Source organism: Limulus polyphemus, unplaced genomic scaffold (assembly GCF_000517525.1).
Source record: "Limulus polyphemus unplaced genomic scaffold, Limulus_polyphemus-2.1.2 Scaffold97, whole genome shotgun sequence".
In the NCBI taxonomy this organism is placed as follows: Eukaryota; Metazoa; Arthropoda; class Merostomata; order Xiphosura; family Limulidae; genus Limulus; species Limulus polyphemus.
In genome coordinates this window covers 179463-196595 of record NW_013665707.1, presented here as the reverse complement: position 1 = coordinate 196595, position 17133 = coordinate 179463, and the positions used below count along the sequence as shown (strand labels likewise).

Here is a 17133-nt window from a genome sequence, read left to right as displayed (position 1 = left end):
AATAAATTCTTGAAAATGTTAAAAAAGAGAGAGAGAAAGGGGGCCCGTGCTGGCTCTCGACTTTCCTGTTTATGGTAATAATTACATAATCATATAAACTTATGTATAAAACAAAAACTTCATTTAACTCTTGAAGTTTTTATTTCATTTACACAACTTTTCTATTTGATTATGACTCATTAATTACACACTTCAATTTTAAAGAAGATGATTTTTTATCATAAAGGATACTTCTTTGAATAAGAAAACGAAGCAAACAGATATAAATAGCGAATTTCACAAAATAAAAAATAACTTTGTGTTTCGGTTGTTTTTCTCTAATCTAGTGATGAATGCCACATCTCGACAAGAATCTTAAAATATGTTGATTAACATACGAACCAAGTCTAGATACATGCAGTCACTTCCAAACATTTAACGACAATTTTAGTAGAACTATTCCAAAGAATATAACTAATAAAATACCAAACATTATACTTAGTACTAACACCATTTATATATATACTAAAGCATATTAGGCATATGGACTCCCCCCCCCCCCAAGAAAATGTGGAATTACGAAGTACAGTAAAAACACTTTTAAATAACTGGTATAACTTTATATAAACAAGCATATAATTTTATATAACTCTCAAACATATGTTACTGACTTGAAACTTAAATACACTTTACCAGCGCGAGTCGTAATTACAGAAGAAATCCATATGGACGCCATCTAGTGAGCAAGTAGTATAACGTATTCAAGAAAAAACAATTCTTAATTTATTCCCTTTTTAAGAGCAGAAATGTGAACTGGATTTGTAACGTCTCTTTTTCTTGTGATCAGAGGGGTTGAATAACAGGAATTTTAATCCTGCAGGAAATTCCATGTAAATGGTAGACAAAACGTTATAACTGAAACGAGATCACCAGTTTGTTGATAATTCTAGTAGAAAGTTTCGACCGACAACCATGTATCAAATTCTAGGCTTAATGTTACAGATGTAATATTGATAAGAGTGAAGAATAATGACTCGATTATTTGAATGTTACTGTTAAATACACATTTGTTATAGCATAGTTATTAGAAAGACATAAGATACATGTTTTCCCAGGAACGCAGTACAGAAAAGTAAATTCGAAGTTTGAAGTTCAAAGGCATCTTTATGGATATCTTTATTCATCTGACTATGACAACTATAGTTTAAAAATAACACGTTTCTTTCTTCTTCTTCCTTTACTTTATCCACGGAGAAATAAAAACATTCCCATTGTTAGGAAAAGTAAAAAGAAAAAAGTGACCACTGCAGGGTGAACATTGGCTGCTTCATTCCGATTACAGCCGTCGCCTTGACAGCACTGGACACACGAGTATTCTGGCCTGCTTCTGTCGCAGTGATCCAGTCCCAGTCCAGTGGTCTGTTTAGGGTCACGGAGCTTACATGGACCTAATGCACACTTTTTCTCAATTAAAAAACTCGATTCTGCAAAATAAAATAAAATTGTAACAGGTTTTAGACATTTAATACGTAATATGTCTTTTGAAAACATACAAAGCACTTAGTAAGCACAACAATAAAATAAGTCTGGTAGATTTATAAACACTCCTATATGTATAGCACAAGAAAAAAATGCATAATTTATACATTACATTTTAAAAATTTTTATCCTCAAATATTTTTCAGAAAACTTTTCGAAAAAATTCCACGAACAACTAGTTTAATTAATCAACAGATCAAATAGATAATGAGAGATGTTAAATCAAAACATAGAGAACAAAAACACGTTGAGTGCAAGTCCATTAGTGTTAGACTATTTTATTAGACTGAAGAAGAAAAAAGAATCGGAGCATTTAATACGAAATACAAATTTATTTCCAAAAATAGCCCGAGCGTGGCCCATTAGTTAACGTATCAGCCTACGGATCCGAGGGTATCGGGCTCAAGGTGTAGTACTACCAAATACGCTTCGCACTTTGAGTACGTTATAGGAACGACAGTCAACTCCGCTGTTCGATTAAGAATAAGACGCTTTAGGCGGAGGGTGCAGCCTACTGATGCGTTGCTTTTTGTTCAAAAGTAGAGACCGCTATTTCCACTTCACAAGGGTGACTGGTCTGCCTGTTTTGCCTATTATGTCCATAAGGTGTCGCTCAAGTGAGCAGACAAGCAATTTCCCACAACGTATTATTGGATAAATGGCCGAAACCATGAAAAACAAACTAGACAGTAGAGCTTTCGAGGACCATCATAAGATGTCTCAAAATTCCGGAATTAAAAAAAGGTATGAAAACTGGACACAAGTTTCGAAAGAAAAATATTTTTCATCAGTAACATATAATATTTTCCACTAGAACACTGCGGCTAAAAATGTTAAATTATTCATTCATTCACATAAAAAATGCGTTATAATGACATAAAATTATGATTTCTGAGATTACAAACAAGTGTTAAAAGCATGGAGTGATATAACAAACAAAATTGTTATAGAAGGAAAAATTAGAAAGGTAAACAATACGTTCACGCTTTCTGCAGAAAGTTTTCAATTCCATCTGAAGTTTCGTTTTTTCAGGCACATAATATTTTATCAAGCAGCCATATTTTCCGTAAATAAATAATATAAACACAGAAACTTATGTTGTGATAAAACTTTCTTCTGTTTACTGAATACTTGTAAGGTTGAGGAGTCAGCTTGTGCAATAAATTGTAAAAATAAAAACAAAATCAACGTTTAGTGCACAATAAAATTTTACTTGGCAGACTGCCAAAATTAAAAATACTCCACATGTTTCGGTAGCTTTATGCTACCATCACCAGGAGTAATAAACCTACATGTCGAGCGAGTAGTTTTATAAGAAAAAGGTTTAACTCGTTGTAATCTATGAGGGTGGTATGAGCAATGTACATAAAAAGTCAATATTTCTATCCAAAATTGTGCATTATCACCAGCTAACCCTTCATCTCTATTTAACAAATAATTATCTATCTTACAGTACAAAATTTATATTGATTCTCTAATATTGTAAGGTTATGATAAATTTGAAAACTAACTTTTATATATTCTTTGAGTTGTTCATGCTAAACAGTTTACTATGTATTATGCTATGGTATTTATATTTACTGTTAATTATCAAGCAGAAACGCTAAAAAAATTCCGCAAAACACAAGGTCATGACTGTTGAGCGAAAAATTCTTTATTAACAACACAATGTTATTTTACCAAAACCGGTCAGGCTTCTTTTTTTTTTTGTATAGTCTGCTTGCTGGGGTCGAGAAGATCAAGCGAACTTGAGTAATCAAGAGACAGAACTATGGAAATACTCGAACTTAATACTCTGACAAAAAAAATCAGGCATCTCACAAGTCCTTAGTTTACATACTTCAACCAATGTTTTTCACGTATTCTTAAGCCAAGTACAGGTTTCCTATAATCTGCATTACCTGTTTGAATAGTCTACCTTCCAAAACGTTCATACAAAAATGTATACACACTAGCTTGAGAGTTAAGAACAAAAACTGTAGCATGCAGCCTTTACCTGTGTCAAAGTCTTAGCACATGTTTACGACCTTGTTTGTGGATAGGGATGTCCAGTTAAACCAAAGTTCTCAAATATGCACCTATAATTAACCATTAGCAAGACTTTTGTCATTGTTTTTTGAAAGAGTTTGTAAATAATGTTAAGAATATCAGACATATTTGTCAGTAGCCTAATTACAGCAGACACCGTTTAATGATTATATTCATTGTGCTAATTATGATATGGAGTCGTTGTTTACAAACATACATCTAGACAAAGACATTTATCTTTGTTCTAGCCTCGTGTTAGCAAAAAATGATATTGTACAGGGTATAACTAAAGATGCTTTTAAAACATTTTTACGTTTTGTTATTAAACAATTGCACGCTATGTTTAACGTTAAAATTTATGAACAGATTGACGGAGTGGTTTTAGGCTCCAGTCTTCCTAGTCTCTTCCTGTGCTTCCATGGAAAAGTTTGGTTAAAGTCCTTTTCTGGACGATTTAAACCTGTGTATTACAAGTGATAATACCTTTGTGTTGTTTAATAATGTTGATCATGACACTTTTGTGTTGTTTAATAATGTTGATCATGACACTTTTGTGTTGTTTAATAATGTTGAATCGGTTAAAGAATTTCTACAGTTTTTAAACGGTAAACATTTCAATATAAATTTTACTGTCGAAAATCAACAGAATTACAAACTCTCGTTCTTAGATGGTTTTATCTTAAGGTATACTAACCACTAAAGAGTATCAGACACCCAATTACTAACCACTAAAGAGTATCAGACACCCAATTACTAACCACTAAAGAGTATCAGACACCCAATTACTAACCACTAAAGAGTATCAGACACCCAATTACTAACCACTAAAGGGTATCAGACACCCAATTACTAACCACTAAAGAGTATCAGACACCCAATTACTAACCACTAAAGAGTATCAGACACCCAATTACTAACCACTAAAGGGTATCAGACACCCAATTACTAACCACTAAAGAGTATCAGACACCCAATTACTAACCACTAAAGAGTATCAGACACCCAATTACTAACCACTAAAGGGTATCAGACACCCAATTACTAACCACTAAAAAGTATCAGACACCCAATTACTAACCACTAAAGAGTATCAGATACCCAATTACTAACCACTAAAGAGTATCAGACACCCAATTACTAACCACTAAAGAGTATCAGACACCCAATTACTAACCACTAAAGTGCATCAGACACCCAATTTCGCTGAACTGCATTCACATTTTGAAGTTTCACCCCTTCAATCTTGAAAGAAAATCTAGTTAAAATCATGCTAAACATAGCATTTAAAATATCGGGAAATCAAAACCTTCTTTTGAAGCAAAAGGGAAAACATCAAACAAACGTTGTCGTTCCTAAATAGAATGAAGCACACCAAAACTGAAAACTAAATACTTCATCTGCTGTTATGTTAGATGTTAAGAAGAAATCTGTTACTTTAGTAATACCCTACTTCATAGATCATTAAGAAGAAAATTAAGAAAACGACCAAACGATTATATCCACAAGTTCATTTTAAATCTTTCTTTAAAATTCAGTCTAGATTAAAAGGGGCCCTATTCAACTTTAGGACAAACAACATCCGTTGAATACCACCCCTAGTGGTATAAAGGACAAACAACATCCGTTGAATATCACACTAGTGCTATATGATTTTACGTGCACGAGATGCAACCATGGATATATTGGATTAACCACTAGATGGCGATGGAGTTGAATAAAATACCATTGTGAAGCTAAAACCTACAGCATCAGTAGTATTACCAACCACTGTCTAAAACCTACAACACCAGTAGTATTACCAACCACTGTCTAAAACCTACAACACCAGTAGTATTACGAACCACTGTCTAAAACCTACAACACCAGTAGTATTACGAACCACTGTCTAAAACCTACAACACCAGTAGTATTACGAACCACAATCTGAATGAATGTCATATTGTACCTAACTACAGTTTATTTTCGCGTCATTCTCCAGTCCCGGAAAGAATTTTACCCTAGAATGCTAGAATCTCTTTCCATCAAGCCAAAAAATAAACAACGGCTCTTAACCAGAAAATGAGTGCATTGCCACTACATTTCTAATCTTGAAAAGTAAAAAAGAAAAGAGAACAGAACATAACCTTCGATAGCTGTCCTAGATAGCCACAAACGCCAGTTGCCTGTACTATTGCGATACTGTGCCGCCCTCTATGGGTTGATTCATTCACTTCAGTCGGCATCACAGAAAAATAGATACAGGCAAAATCCGGTGAAACAAGGACTTTTTCCACTAAGATTTATCCTAATCTGCGCTGATTAAAACCACAATTCCCTCACCGTATATGTGAAAGTCGTATATAGGTATATATATGTTTCAAGTACTTCTGTGTAAATTTAGCACTTACATGCACACAAGCAATCGTACGTGGTATTTATATAAATATCATCCAAATGCTCATCCCAAATTTCCACCTGTGTACTCAGAAAGCAAGAATTGCAAAGTCCTTCCATCTTTCAGAAACCCTAATGATCATTATCAGCCCTACTAATTACATTACATTACATCTAATGACATCAGCTGTCCTAACTATGACATCTAATGGTCTGTTCCACAGAAATTCAGCTACACCTCGGTTAGACAGTGTGAGCGACTATTGAAATACGTCATACAAACATCTTATCACCGAAAATTATTTGATAGCCTGGAAAGTAAGGGTTATAGCGCATTTGCAACTAAGTTTCCTTTGGTCGTACAGACTAGCGATGTCATAGGCATTAACACGAGTCTCCCTAACTGTATAGTAACGGAGAAAATCATTACACTGTGAAACACTGCTTGGTAGCTTGGAAACTTGAGGAATCTACCGATTACCCTAACGCCCTAACTGTTGGTGTGGCAGTTAACCTCAGCCATATTGGTCAGGAGATCGCCATTAGCGGCTAGGCCGATCATCAGAGCTGTCACTCAGTTTTTTTCACTGGCGTTTTCTCATCTGATTATTTTCCTACTGCCAGATGAATATTTCCAGCTTCTCCCTCTTCATCAGCTAAATTAAGATAATGTTATGTTATGGATTTCGCGAGGGTTATCTGCGCTAGCTGTCCCTAATTTAGCAGTGTAAGACTAGAGGGAAGGAAGCTAGTCATCACCACCCACCGCCAACTCTTGGGCTACTCTTTTACCAACGAATAGTGGGATATACCGTACACATTATAACGCCCCCACGGCTGAAAGGGCGAGCATGTTTGGTGTGACAGGGATTCTAACCCGCGACCTGCAGATTGTTAGTCGAGCGCCCTAATCACCTGGCGGCCATGCCGGGCTCGAAGAATTATGCAACGAAGTTAGTAACATAGAAATTAGGAGAGCTACAAGCTCTTTCTTCGCCTTTCTTCAGATGTGACTTTATTTATTGTAATCACGTTATAATAAAGCGTTTATTTTTCTGTTAACATTTCATAAAACGAACCTAGTTAAAATTGGCATACTTACTGGTTTTGCTTATGGTCGTCATACATCTGTCGTACGCCTGGTCGTCAGGACAGATTTTCAGATAGTCGTCTGTGCACAAGTCGTTGTGTTCTACTTTACACTGATAACACTTCGGCTTGTTAGAGACAAAAGTCGCCGCTGTATTAAAAGCACAAAAAATAAGATAAATTGCTCAGATTTGCATAAAAGCCGATGACTTATGAAACCCTTCAAAACTGTGGATGGGTCAGTAACTTATTTGATGTACATTTAGCAAATAGTTCGAGCAGAAAACAAAAACTCAATATTTTAAATAAATACTTTTATTACCTTTTCATGTTTATCAGTTAGTTCAAATAGTAAAAAACAAACAAACAAACAAAACAACGAAAAACTTAGCACTCCAATGAAAATTGATCTCAAAATATCAGTTGTGATAAGTTGTTCATTTCGAACAGGAATAGTTATACCAAGGAAAATAATTTTAAGCTATAGAAGATATGTGCTTAACTCAAGTTGAGGTAAAACGTTTTTAAACAAGATTGTACATTTCTATAATAAGTTATCAAATGATGTTGTTGAAGCTTTAACAGGGTTGTAAATTTCTAGAATGGGTTGTCAAATGATGTGATTGAGGCTTTAACAAGGTTGTACATTTCTATAATGGGTTATCAAATTATGTGGTTGAGGCTAATACAATGGTGTTAAGAAGGGACTAGATGACTATTTATACCCTTGCTATTCATTAAAAGATATTTGTTTTAAGAATTTCCCCACAGGCATTATTAATATGGTAATTCATTTTGTTGTTTTTTGAATTCATTTGCCTTTTTTGTTTTATAATATGCATCGCTTCAGTACAAGAGTAATATATTCAAACAAATACATACACGCTTCTTATCACATATTAGATGTGAAAGTAGTATATTGAAATTGTACTGCCAAAGATATCTAAGATGTTCGTTGGTAGGTTAACTCACCAGAGTTTTGTTTGTTTGTTTGTTATGAATTTCCTGCAAAGCTACACGAGGGCTATCTGCGCTAGCCGTCCCTAATTAAGCAGTGTAAGACTAGAAGGAAAGCAACTAATCATCACCACCCACCGCCAACTCTTGGGACAGTCTTTTTCAAACCAACAGAGGGGACTGGCCGTCACATTATAACGCCCCCACGGATGAAAGGGCGAGCAAGTTTGGTGGGACGGAGATTCGAACCGGCGAGGCGCAGATTGAGTCAAGCGCCCTAATCACTTGGCCATGCTGGGCCCTAGAGTTTTGTATATTTTTACTTTACAGTGCTAGCATGTTAAGGCTCAGTAGATCTATTATGTAAGAATATACTGACAAAAACATTATTTTGAAAGACTTGTGTTCCATCTGTAAAATTCATATCAGCCATTTCTTGGTTAAACTCTTATAAGTAGAATATAATTAATGGCAAAAAAATCCCAGAAAAGTATGAATAATTAGACTTTTTCCTTAATAAAACTTAATGAAAGTGTCCTAAGAATGAATAGAAATTTTGGGGTGCTACTATAGCGTGCGGTCTACCGAGACTTTTACACTATAAACAAAGCATATAAAGATGTTGAATAATAGCAGTCTACCTGGTATATTTACACTGCTAAATAATTTATTAATGATGAATAATAGCAGTGTACCTGGGATATTTACACTGACCGCACGCTATAGTAGGTCCGAGCTGTTTCAATCACACCTTGATCACATTTGCTGGAAAGTTCTAAGAAAAGATGCAGATGATTTATTTGTGACATTTGTAAATGATACACGAAGTATATATTGTTAAAGGATTTAAATGTAAGTTATTTGTTAAGGATGTGGTAATAATTATGTAGCACAATTTTGTGTTTGTTTTTTATCATAATAATGATCATTAATACATTATTTAGCAGTGTAAATATCCCAGGTAGACTGCTATTATTCATCATTAATAAATCATTTAGCAGTGTAAATATCCCAGGTAGACTGCTATTATTCATCATTAATAAATCATTTAGCAGTGTAAATATCCCAGGTAGACTGCTATTATTCAACATCTTTATATGCTTTGTTTATATTGGGGTCATGTGGGTACCTTATAAGTGTGACGGTAAAATCTCACTGCTCGAATAGTCAAAGGTTGGTGTTGGGTGCTGGTGAATAAGCTGCTTTCATTCTAGTCTATCAATTCAAAATTAGGAGCGGCTATGCACAGATAACCCTTGTGTAGCTTTGCGGACATGATTAAGTTATTATGTTTTCTTCTTCATATAAATGGTATTTAGAGCAGTCAAATGTAAGGGCATGATAAAAACCTGAACAGTACTTAATCAAATGCTATATAAGACGCTTGTGCTTTTGTTTCTAACAAAACTTTAACAAAATCAATCACGTGGTGGCATCGATAAGAAACAGTGTAGAAGGTCGTCTAAAGTACTTTAAAATTTTACTTTTATTTTACGTATATTACGTATATAACGTCCTGCGCCCACCCCTCTTCTAGTTACAGTGAAGTGCCAAATGGTATAAATACTGCTACTATAAAGTTATTAAGCACCCTTAACAAACACTGTTAAAATTTTATTATCTAAAATAAAGTATGGTTCGTTGTTATGAATAGACAGTTTAAGCTTTTAATTATTTATTAACTTATTTATTTTCAAACTAGTAGCGGAATTATAACTTCGATTCTTTTTTTAAATATATATTTGTAATATATATAATCGCCTCGATATTATAAGCGTTGTTTACAGGATCAAGAAATATATTTGATTTTATTATTAACCACCAATTTCATAAGTAAGTCTTTATGCTTTTAATTTCAAATAAAAATTGTCTACGAAAGTGAGTCGCAGCGCTACCTATCTTAAGCCTCTACTTGTTGAAGCTAAAGCATAATATAACAGTTGGAATAATATAAATTAAGAAGTAAAAAAGGAATACTCATCTGTTTCAATAGTGGCGATCACGGAGAGGCTAAAATAAGACCGTCGTATTATTTAAAATAATAGTATTTATCATAAGGAACACATTAATACAAGATAATTACGTAGCTTACGGTAAGCTTACCTGATACTTTAATTATTTGCATCAATAATAGAAATGTGCTTATGAACCACCCGCTGTTCTAGCTTTGATGAGGAGTATACAAAACTATGTTAATTATTTTTTTCTAATCTGTAATCTCAGGTTAAACAGAAGAAAGATGATAGCCATAGATGTTGACTGGTAAAGTTGAAGAGGGATTTTTTTTATGCTGAGTTATTAGATCCAGAAAGCAAATATTTCGTAACTTGAAAAATGCTAATATAACAACGTAGGACAATATTCTGTCGGGTAGCATTAATATTTACACTACGAGATGATGGATCGGTTCCAGATTTTAATTTCACGCACTAATTCACATTTTACATCTGAGCGCACTAAGTGGTAGCTTTTAACTAACCCATTAAAAGAGGAGGAAAATTATAATCCTATCAAAGTTCATATGGTGCGTTTAATTTAATTTTATATGATGCAGGGTAACTGTCGGATTAGCTCATTTTTTGCATGTTAAATCCAAATTAAACAGTCATTAAAAACTGTTTCATTTTCTGGTTCACATACAAGTATCTAATTTGCGTGTCTCTTATAATTTATTTTTATATTTCGATCGTTTATACTTTAAGTTTAGTTTTATCTTCCTGAAATTTGTTGTAAATATCTAGAGGTAGAGCTTATTATTAAAGTTTAAGCTTGCCCTCCAGAGGCTCAGAGATAAGCTCGAGGTCTTTATAATGCTAAATTTCGGAGCTCGATACCTACGATGGGCACAGCACATATAGCCCATTGCGCAGAGGTGTACTTAACAAACAAGTTTTGTGTCCAACTTTCACGAGTTACGGAAAATTTTGAGGACTATCATACTGATTAACTTACAATGTATAAGGAAATATAATTTATTCATACGTTTGAAAGCTAAGTTTACAGCGATGTTATTTTACATAAAATATAAACATCCAAACTCTTGGAAGAGCTTTAATGGAATGGGGGAAATGGAAGATTTAATGAAATTAAGGGAATGGGAGAATGAGGTAAATTAGAGTATTTTAATGAAATGAGGAAAATGGAAGAACTTTAACGAAACGAAGGAAATGGGGAAACTTTACTGAAACGGAGGAAATGGGAGAAGTTTAATGAAACGGAGGAAATGAGAGAAGTTTAGTGAAACGAAGGAAAAGGGGAAACTTTACTGAAATGGAGGAAATGGGAGAAGTTTAATGAAACGGAGGAAATGGGAGAAGTTTAGTGAAACGAAGGAAAAGGGGAAACTTTAGTGAAATGGAAGAAATGGGAGAAGTTTAATGAAACGAAGGATAAGGGGAAACTTTACTGAAACGGAGGAAATGGGAGAAGTTTAGTGAAACGAAGGAAAAGGGGAAACTTTACTGAAATGGAGGAAATGGGAGAAGTTTAATGAAACGGATGATTTCTTTGTTTCTTTTAGAGAAAAATCAACTGGGTTGTCTGCTGTGTACATTGCAGGAAAGCGAACCCCGGATTTTAGCGTTGGAAGTCCACAAACTTATTGCTGTCCCACCAAGGGCCGAAATGAAGGAAATGGGAGAACTTTAATAAAGGCGTATGGACGTTATTAATATAAAATTTTGCATGTTAGCAATATAGTAACGTAAAGAAAGAATAGGCATTTGAAAATGTAAGTAGGCATTTAGAAAATAAAATAAATCAAGGATAAATAAACACTTATAGTTGTCTTTTCTATAACGACCAATTTAGCAAGTCCTACTTCTAGATCAAAGGTTTGTTTGTTTGTAATTAAGCGTAAAGCTACACAATGGGCTATCTGTGCTCTGCCCACCACGGGTATCGAAACCCGGATTCTAGCGTTGTAAATCCACAGACATGCTGCTGTGCCACTGTCGAAGGACATATATCAGCTTTGAAGCTAGAATTACGCTCACCATATCTCTCTTCAAACTCTCCCACTTCTCAGCGTCCATCGTTTTTAATACGCTTTGGTTTTCTTTAAACGTCATAACAGTGTGTTTCTTTAAAATCTTTTCCAATTTTTATCTATTTATCATTGTTATAATTTTATCCTGGGTACTCGTTGATTCTTACGTTTCATTATAATAAAGTATTTAAGTTTTTACTCTTTTTTATCTGTTTATACTGTTCTATTTTTGTAGTTTATTTTATTACTTAGCTATTTTGTCATTTAGTCATTTTTTAGTTTTATGTTCTTTTGTTTTAAGTTCACAGATTGGGTGCGATAAAACACAGCCATTATCAATCATTCATGAATATTACAGTTCTACGTGGAATGTTGAGCCCTATTTTGCCATTTTAATATACATTTATTATGATACGGTATTTGCTTTGTTTATTAGTCTTAGCGCATCATTTTTTTGTTTGTGTATTACATAAACCATCTACAATATTCTAGATGTAACATATTTTAACTGTCCAAATGTATAAGTCGTTAAAGAACATTTGTTTGTGCTATAACTTGAAAGAAAAAAGTATAGGATTGCCAAAGGCACTACTGAGACTGCATGTGGCATGTTCTATAACACATCAGTGTATTAAATTGCTCCAATTGTTTCTATTTGGGATTGGAATTATGCAGATGAGATTGGTGCACATCGAACTGGATTAAAATTAGGATTATGTTGATGAGGATGATGCACAAAGTACTCGAACAGGACTGAGTTTCCGTTGATAAGAATGATGCATCACGTACTTGATCAGAATTGGGATAATGTTGATCAGAATGATGCAAAATATACACAATCAAAACTGGGAATCTGTTGATTAGAATAATGCACAACGTATTCGATATTGTACGTAATCAACTTTGGAATTCTGTCGATGATAATGATGCATATGATGAAGATAGCAATACCGTTGATTTGTTCGAGTGTTGGGTTGACCCAGTTGTTTCTTCTAACTTATCTTATGTGTTTCATTCCAACGAATGAAGATAAGAATTGCACTTTGATCGTTGTTGCTCATCTTATGATAATACTGATAGTATTGATACTACTGCTAATAATAGAAGCAACAGTAGTTTACAAGGTTGTCTCAATTATTTCTTCTAACAAGGCTTGAGTATCTGATGTATCCACTTTATTATGGCTCTTTTTTATAACTTGGCGTTTTTAACACATTGACATTTGTTTATAGACATTACTTCTTTTTTTTTAAAAAACATAACACCCAAACTCTGTGTTCAGTGTTACTAGTTTTGTTTGTTTTCTGGTAAACCCTACATTAGCCAATTATAGAATATATTTCGCATGTAGCTGCTACTGCACATTTTTTTATTTGGAAGAGGCTGATTTTAGGCTTTTTCTCCAAACAAAGCCACATCATGTGGCTGGTGAATTTCATGTTTAGAAACACGGGCGTTGTAAACAGCCTCAAGTGTAGCCTCGTGGTTAAGGTGACGGTGTAATATAAAGAGAACGTTACAGGTTGGATTCTATGCGAGGACCCAATGTTTTTATTTTCACTTTTTGTGAGGGAATGCTCCATTTTAAAACTTGAATAAATAGTTTAATATATATGATATAAACGTCACAGTAGACGTTTTATCTGGTGTTTTTGTTGTTGACAAACAAGTGAGATGTCGTGGAAGTTTCGATGTTGTGTAACAGTGTTTCAAAAGTCACTGCATTTGTTTTGAAAAAAAAAAAGACTGAAAAAAGAAGACAAACGAGAAAAGTATGTTTTCCTTTACTTTGACGATTTATTTCTCTTACTGTATGACAGATAATGTTTTTTATTCACATTTGACCTAAGATAGTTTAGGTACATCATTACCTCAGAAACATCAAACTATCCGTGTTGTATAGAGAGTCAATGATAGTTCTCCGTGAACTTTTTAATATAACTTGGACGTCGATAATATTGTTCTTTTCAGTGTTTATTTACATAATGGAATCTAGGACAAAGGAAGCCCTGCGCATTCAGTGTAATTTGGCAGACGAACAACGTGTACCTTCTTTATTCTTTGGGTGATGAGTGGTATGTGGTTACTGCTATCACTAGAAGGTTGAGTGTCTTTGTTATCAGTTACTTTTTGACAGTGAATGGTCAAATTAAAATGAACATTTTCTGAACACTGTAGTATGAAATGAATTAATACAAGATTTTAGAGAACATACATGCACAAAATGATTATAATCTTTAACTACAAAACAATGGATTCTGCCGATACACTTCGTAGTATTTTCAATTTAATTTAGTACCATAGATCTCATAACTGATATGAGGATAATATGGCTGTACAGTACAGTACAGTTGTAGATTTTTGGATTAGGATAGAAATTTGTTTTGGCATTTACAAGCATTATCGTCGTTTATATGTGTACTAATATATGTGTTTAAAAGTATGTCCATTTAATTATGACACCGTAGTCTCTATTTTTCTTTGGTGGCTTGGTTGATGGGGATAAACGTAATCCATTGTTAAAAATCTTTACGTCTTACTAACCCAAAAAATATTTAAGTACGTGTGATAATAGTCCTATCTAATTCGTTCGTTGTTTTGTGGAATTTCACACAAAGCTATTAGAGAGCTAACTACGCTAATCGTTCCTAATTTTTAAGTGATATACTAGAGGTAAGGCAGCTAGTAAGCACCATCCACCGCCAACTCGTGGTCTACTTTAAACAAACAATTGGATTCGACTTTATCTCTTATGATACACCCACTGCTCAAATTGTAGGGCACGATTTTTTCTTCGGTACTGGGGAGTGAACCACGCTAACCACTGGGCTATGCTATTTGAGCTGTTCTGAGAGGCTTACAAACACAGGTTCTTTTTTCTTCACTACTCTCTTAAAAAACAACAACAGACGTCTTGATTAAGATGTTTAAAATCAATTTGTTTAGATAAAATATGAAGCACAATCTATCAACCAATGAATATAAATTTGTAAACGATGTGAAAAATATGCACCATTAGTGTTAATAATTTATTCTTCCCAATTATCCAGTAGAAAACATTCGATTCACTGAAATTATACCGGTTTGGGGAATTATATTCCTAATCAGTTACCCTAGACGAGGGCAAATAGATAAAACAAGACTAGGTTTCTTGTAAGGGTCGACTGTGTGTTATGAGTATGGCGTTTTTAGTTGTCTCTTTCTCAACACTTTGTTATAAATGTGGATAATTAGCATTGGTGGTACTGGATGGAACTATATATCTTATGGTGCCACTCTAATGGACTAACGTATATGATGTTACACGTCACGTGATCTGTTGCTCTCTGAGGTCCCCCGCTTGCTATAATCCCTTAACTACTTCCATACTGGGGTGGCTTTTATGGATGCTATACTGGCCTCCGAAGTATTCAAGATAGACAGGGATTTTATATGGCTTTTATGGATGTTATACTGGCCTCCGAAGTATTCAAGATAGACAGGGATTTTATATGGCTTTTATGGATGTTATACTGGCCTCCGAAGTATTCAAGATAGACAGGGATTTTATATGGCTTTCAAAAAATACGAAAATATGATTCCCCCTCTAATTTACTACCTACAACTTGGTTACTTATAATAAATTAGAACATTACATAAAACAACGAAATGAAACAATATACAATGAAATATACTATTGAATAATGCAAAATAATTAAAGTTTTATCAAGACTTTATTACGACTATTTTTCATATTCCTTCACCATATACTTCTTCGTGTGATGTCGTAAGCAAATTTTTTTGTTTGTATATTGTTTGTTTGGAATTAAGCACAAAGCTACACAATGAGTTATATGTGCTCTGCCCGCCCCGGGTATCGAAACCCGGTTTCTAGCGTTGTAAGTCCGCAGACATACCGCCGTGCCACTGGGGGGCTTTTGTTTGTAAGTTAATACTTAATTTTGATTTTAATGACAAAATCTTTGACTGGGTCGATTGGTTCGAAGCTAGCACATTCTTATGTTTTCATAAAAAAAACGTACCGTGGATGGATGAATACCCCGAAACTTTGGAACTATTTTATTATAGGAGGCGTGTTGATGACACTTCTGTCATTTTATATCAGAAATTAATGTTTCTTTGTTTCGGCAATCTTTAGATAGCAAACATGCTAATATTAAATTCAGAATAAAGTAGGTATTTGAGTCACTGCTACCTTTTTATTTTTTAGAAATTTTTTTATGAAACCGACTAATGACATCTATAATTAAATTCTCATGAAAAACTTAAGGTACCAAAGAAAGTTTAAACTATCATCGTTACTATGAGAAACTAAAGAACTTCTGCAAAGAAATAAGCTCACAGTTTTATGATTGATTAATGCATATGATATCAGTTTAATAAACCTTCCATTTCTAGTATCCCATAAACTGATGTTCCGAAAAAAGTTTGTTACTTTGACGTTACCGTATGCTAAAGAGCATGTCAGCGGATTTAAAATAATGAAGTTAATTGGTCGTATCTCTCCACATGTTTGTTTGTTTCAGAGCAAAGTCACATTGGGCTGTCTACTGTGTCCATCTCGGGGAATCGAACCCCGAAATTAAGCGTTGTAGGTACGTAAACTTACCGCTATCCCACCGGAGGACAGTACAATTCATATGCATTTTTGTTTAAATTTAGGGTTAGTGCAATGAAAGATGAGCTTCCACAGGTTGTTTATGAACTTAATGTTCATGCTGAGTAATGGAACTTGTGGCGGTCACCGTCAGTGGTGTAAAATGTATCTTACTGTTAAAATTTGATACTGTAACCTATATTGCACACCACATTATAGCAGTCTGTAATGCCGATTTTAACTCTAATCGTTTGCTTGTAGTTAAACAAAAAGCCACACAATTGGATGGCTATCTGTGCTATGCTCGCCACAGCTATTGAAACCTGGTTGTTAGCGCTATAAGTCCGCAGACTTACCGCTGAGTTTTATTTTGAATTTTGCGCAAAGCTACATGAGAGCTCGATGACGAGGAACCCACTTTGATACTAATAATGGCTGGAGACGGCTTGAATGGGTAATGAAGAAAAACTTTAATATAAGTTTAACATAACAGCAAATGTACAACGTTTCGACCAAGTTTTTGTATCATCAGGGAAAAAACCCTTTCGCAACGGTGTACCTTTGCTGTTATGTTAAACTTATA

At 34.2% G+C, this 17133-nt stretch overlaps 1 protein-coding gene across 1 annotated transcript in view; it reads right to left on the bottom strand.

Annotated features, from left to right (window-relative positions):
- Positions 1-354: 354 nt before the first annotated feature.
- LOC111088522 overlaps positions 355-17133 on the bottom strand; it is a 49728-nt gene continuing 32949 nt past the window's right edge. Inside the window, exons 2-3 of the mRNA XM_022398942.1 lie at positions 7022-7159; positions 355-1463 (exon numbers count right to left, since the gene is read on the bottom strand). Of these exons, the coding sequence (XP_022254650.1) occupies positions 1222-1463; positions 7022-7159 (380 nt within the window). The 3' untranslated portion in view covers positions 355-1221. The remainder of the gene's footprint in view (positions 1464-7021; positions 7160-17133) is intronic.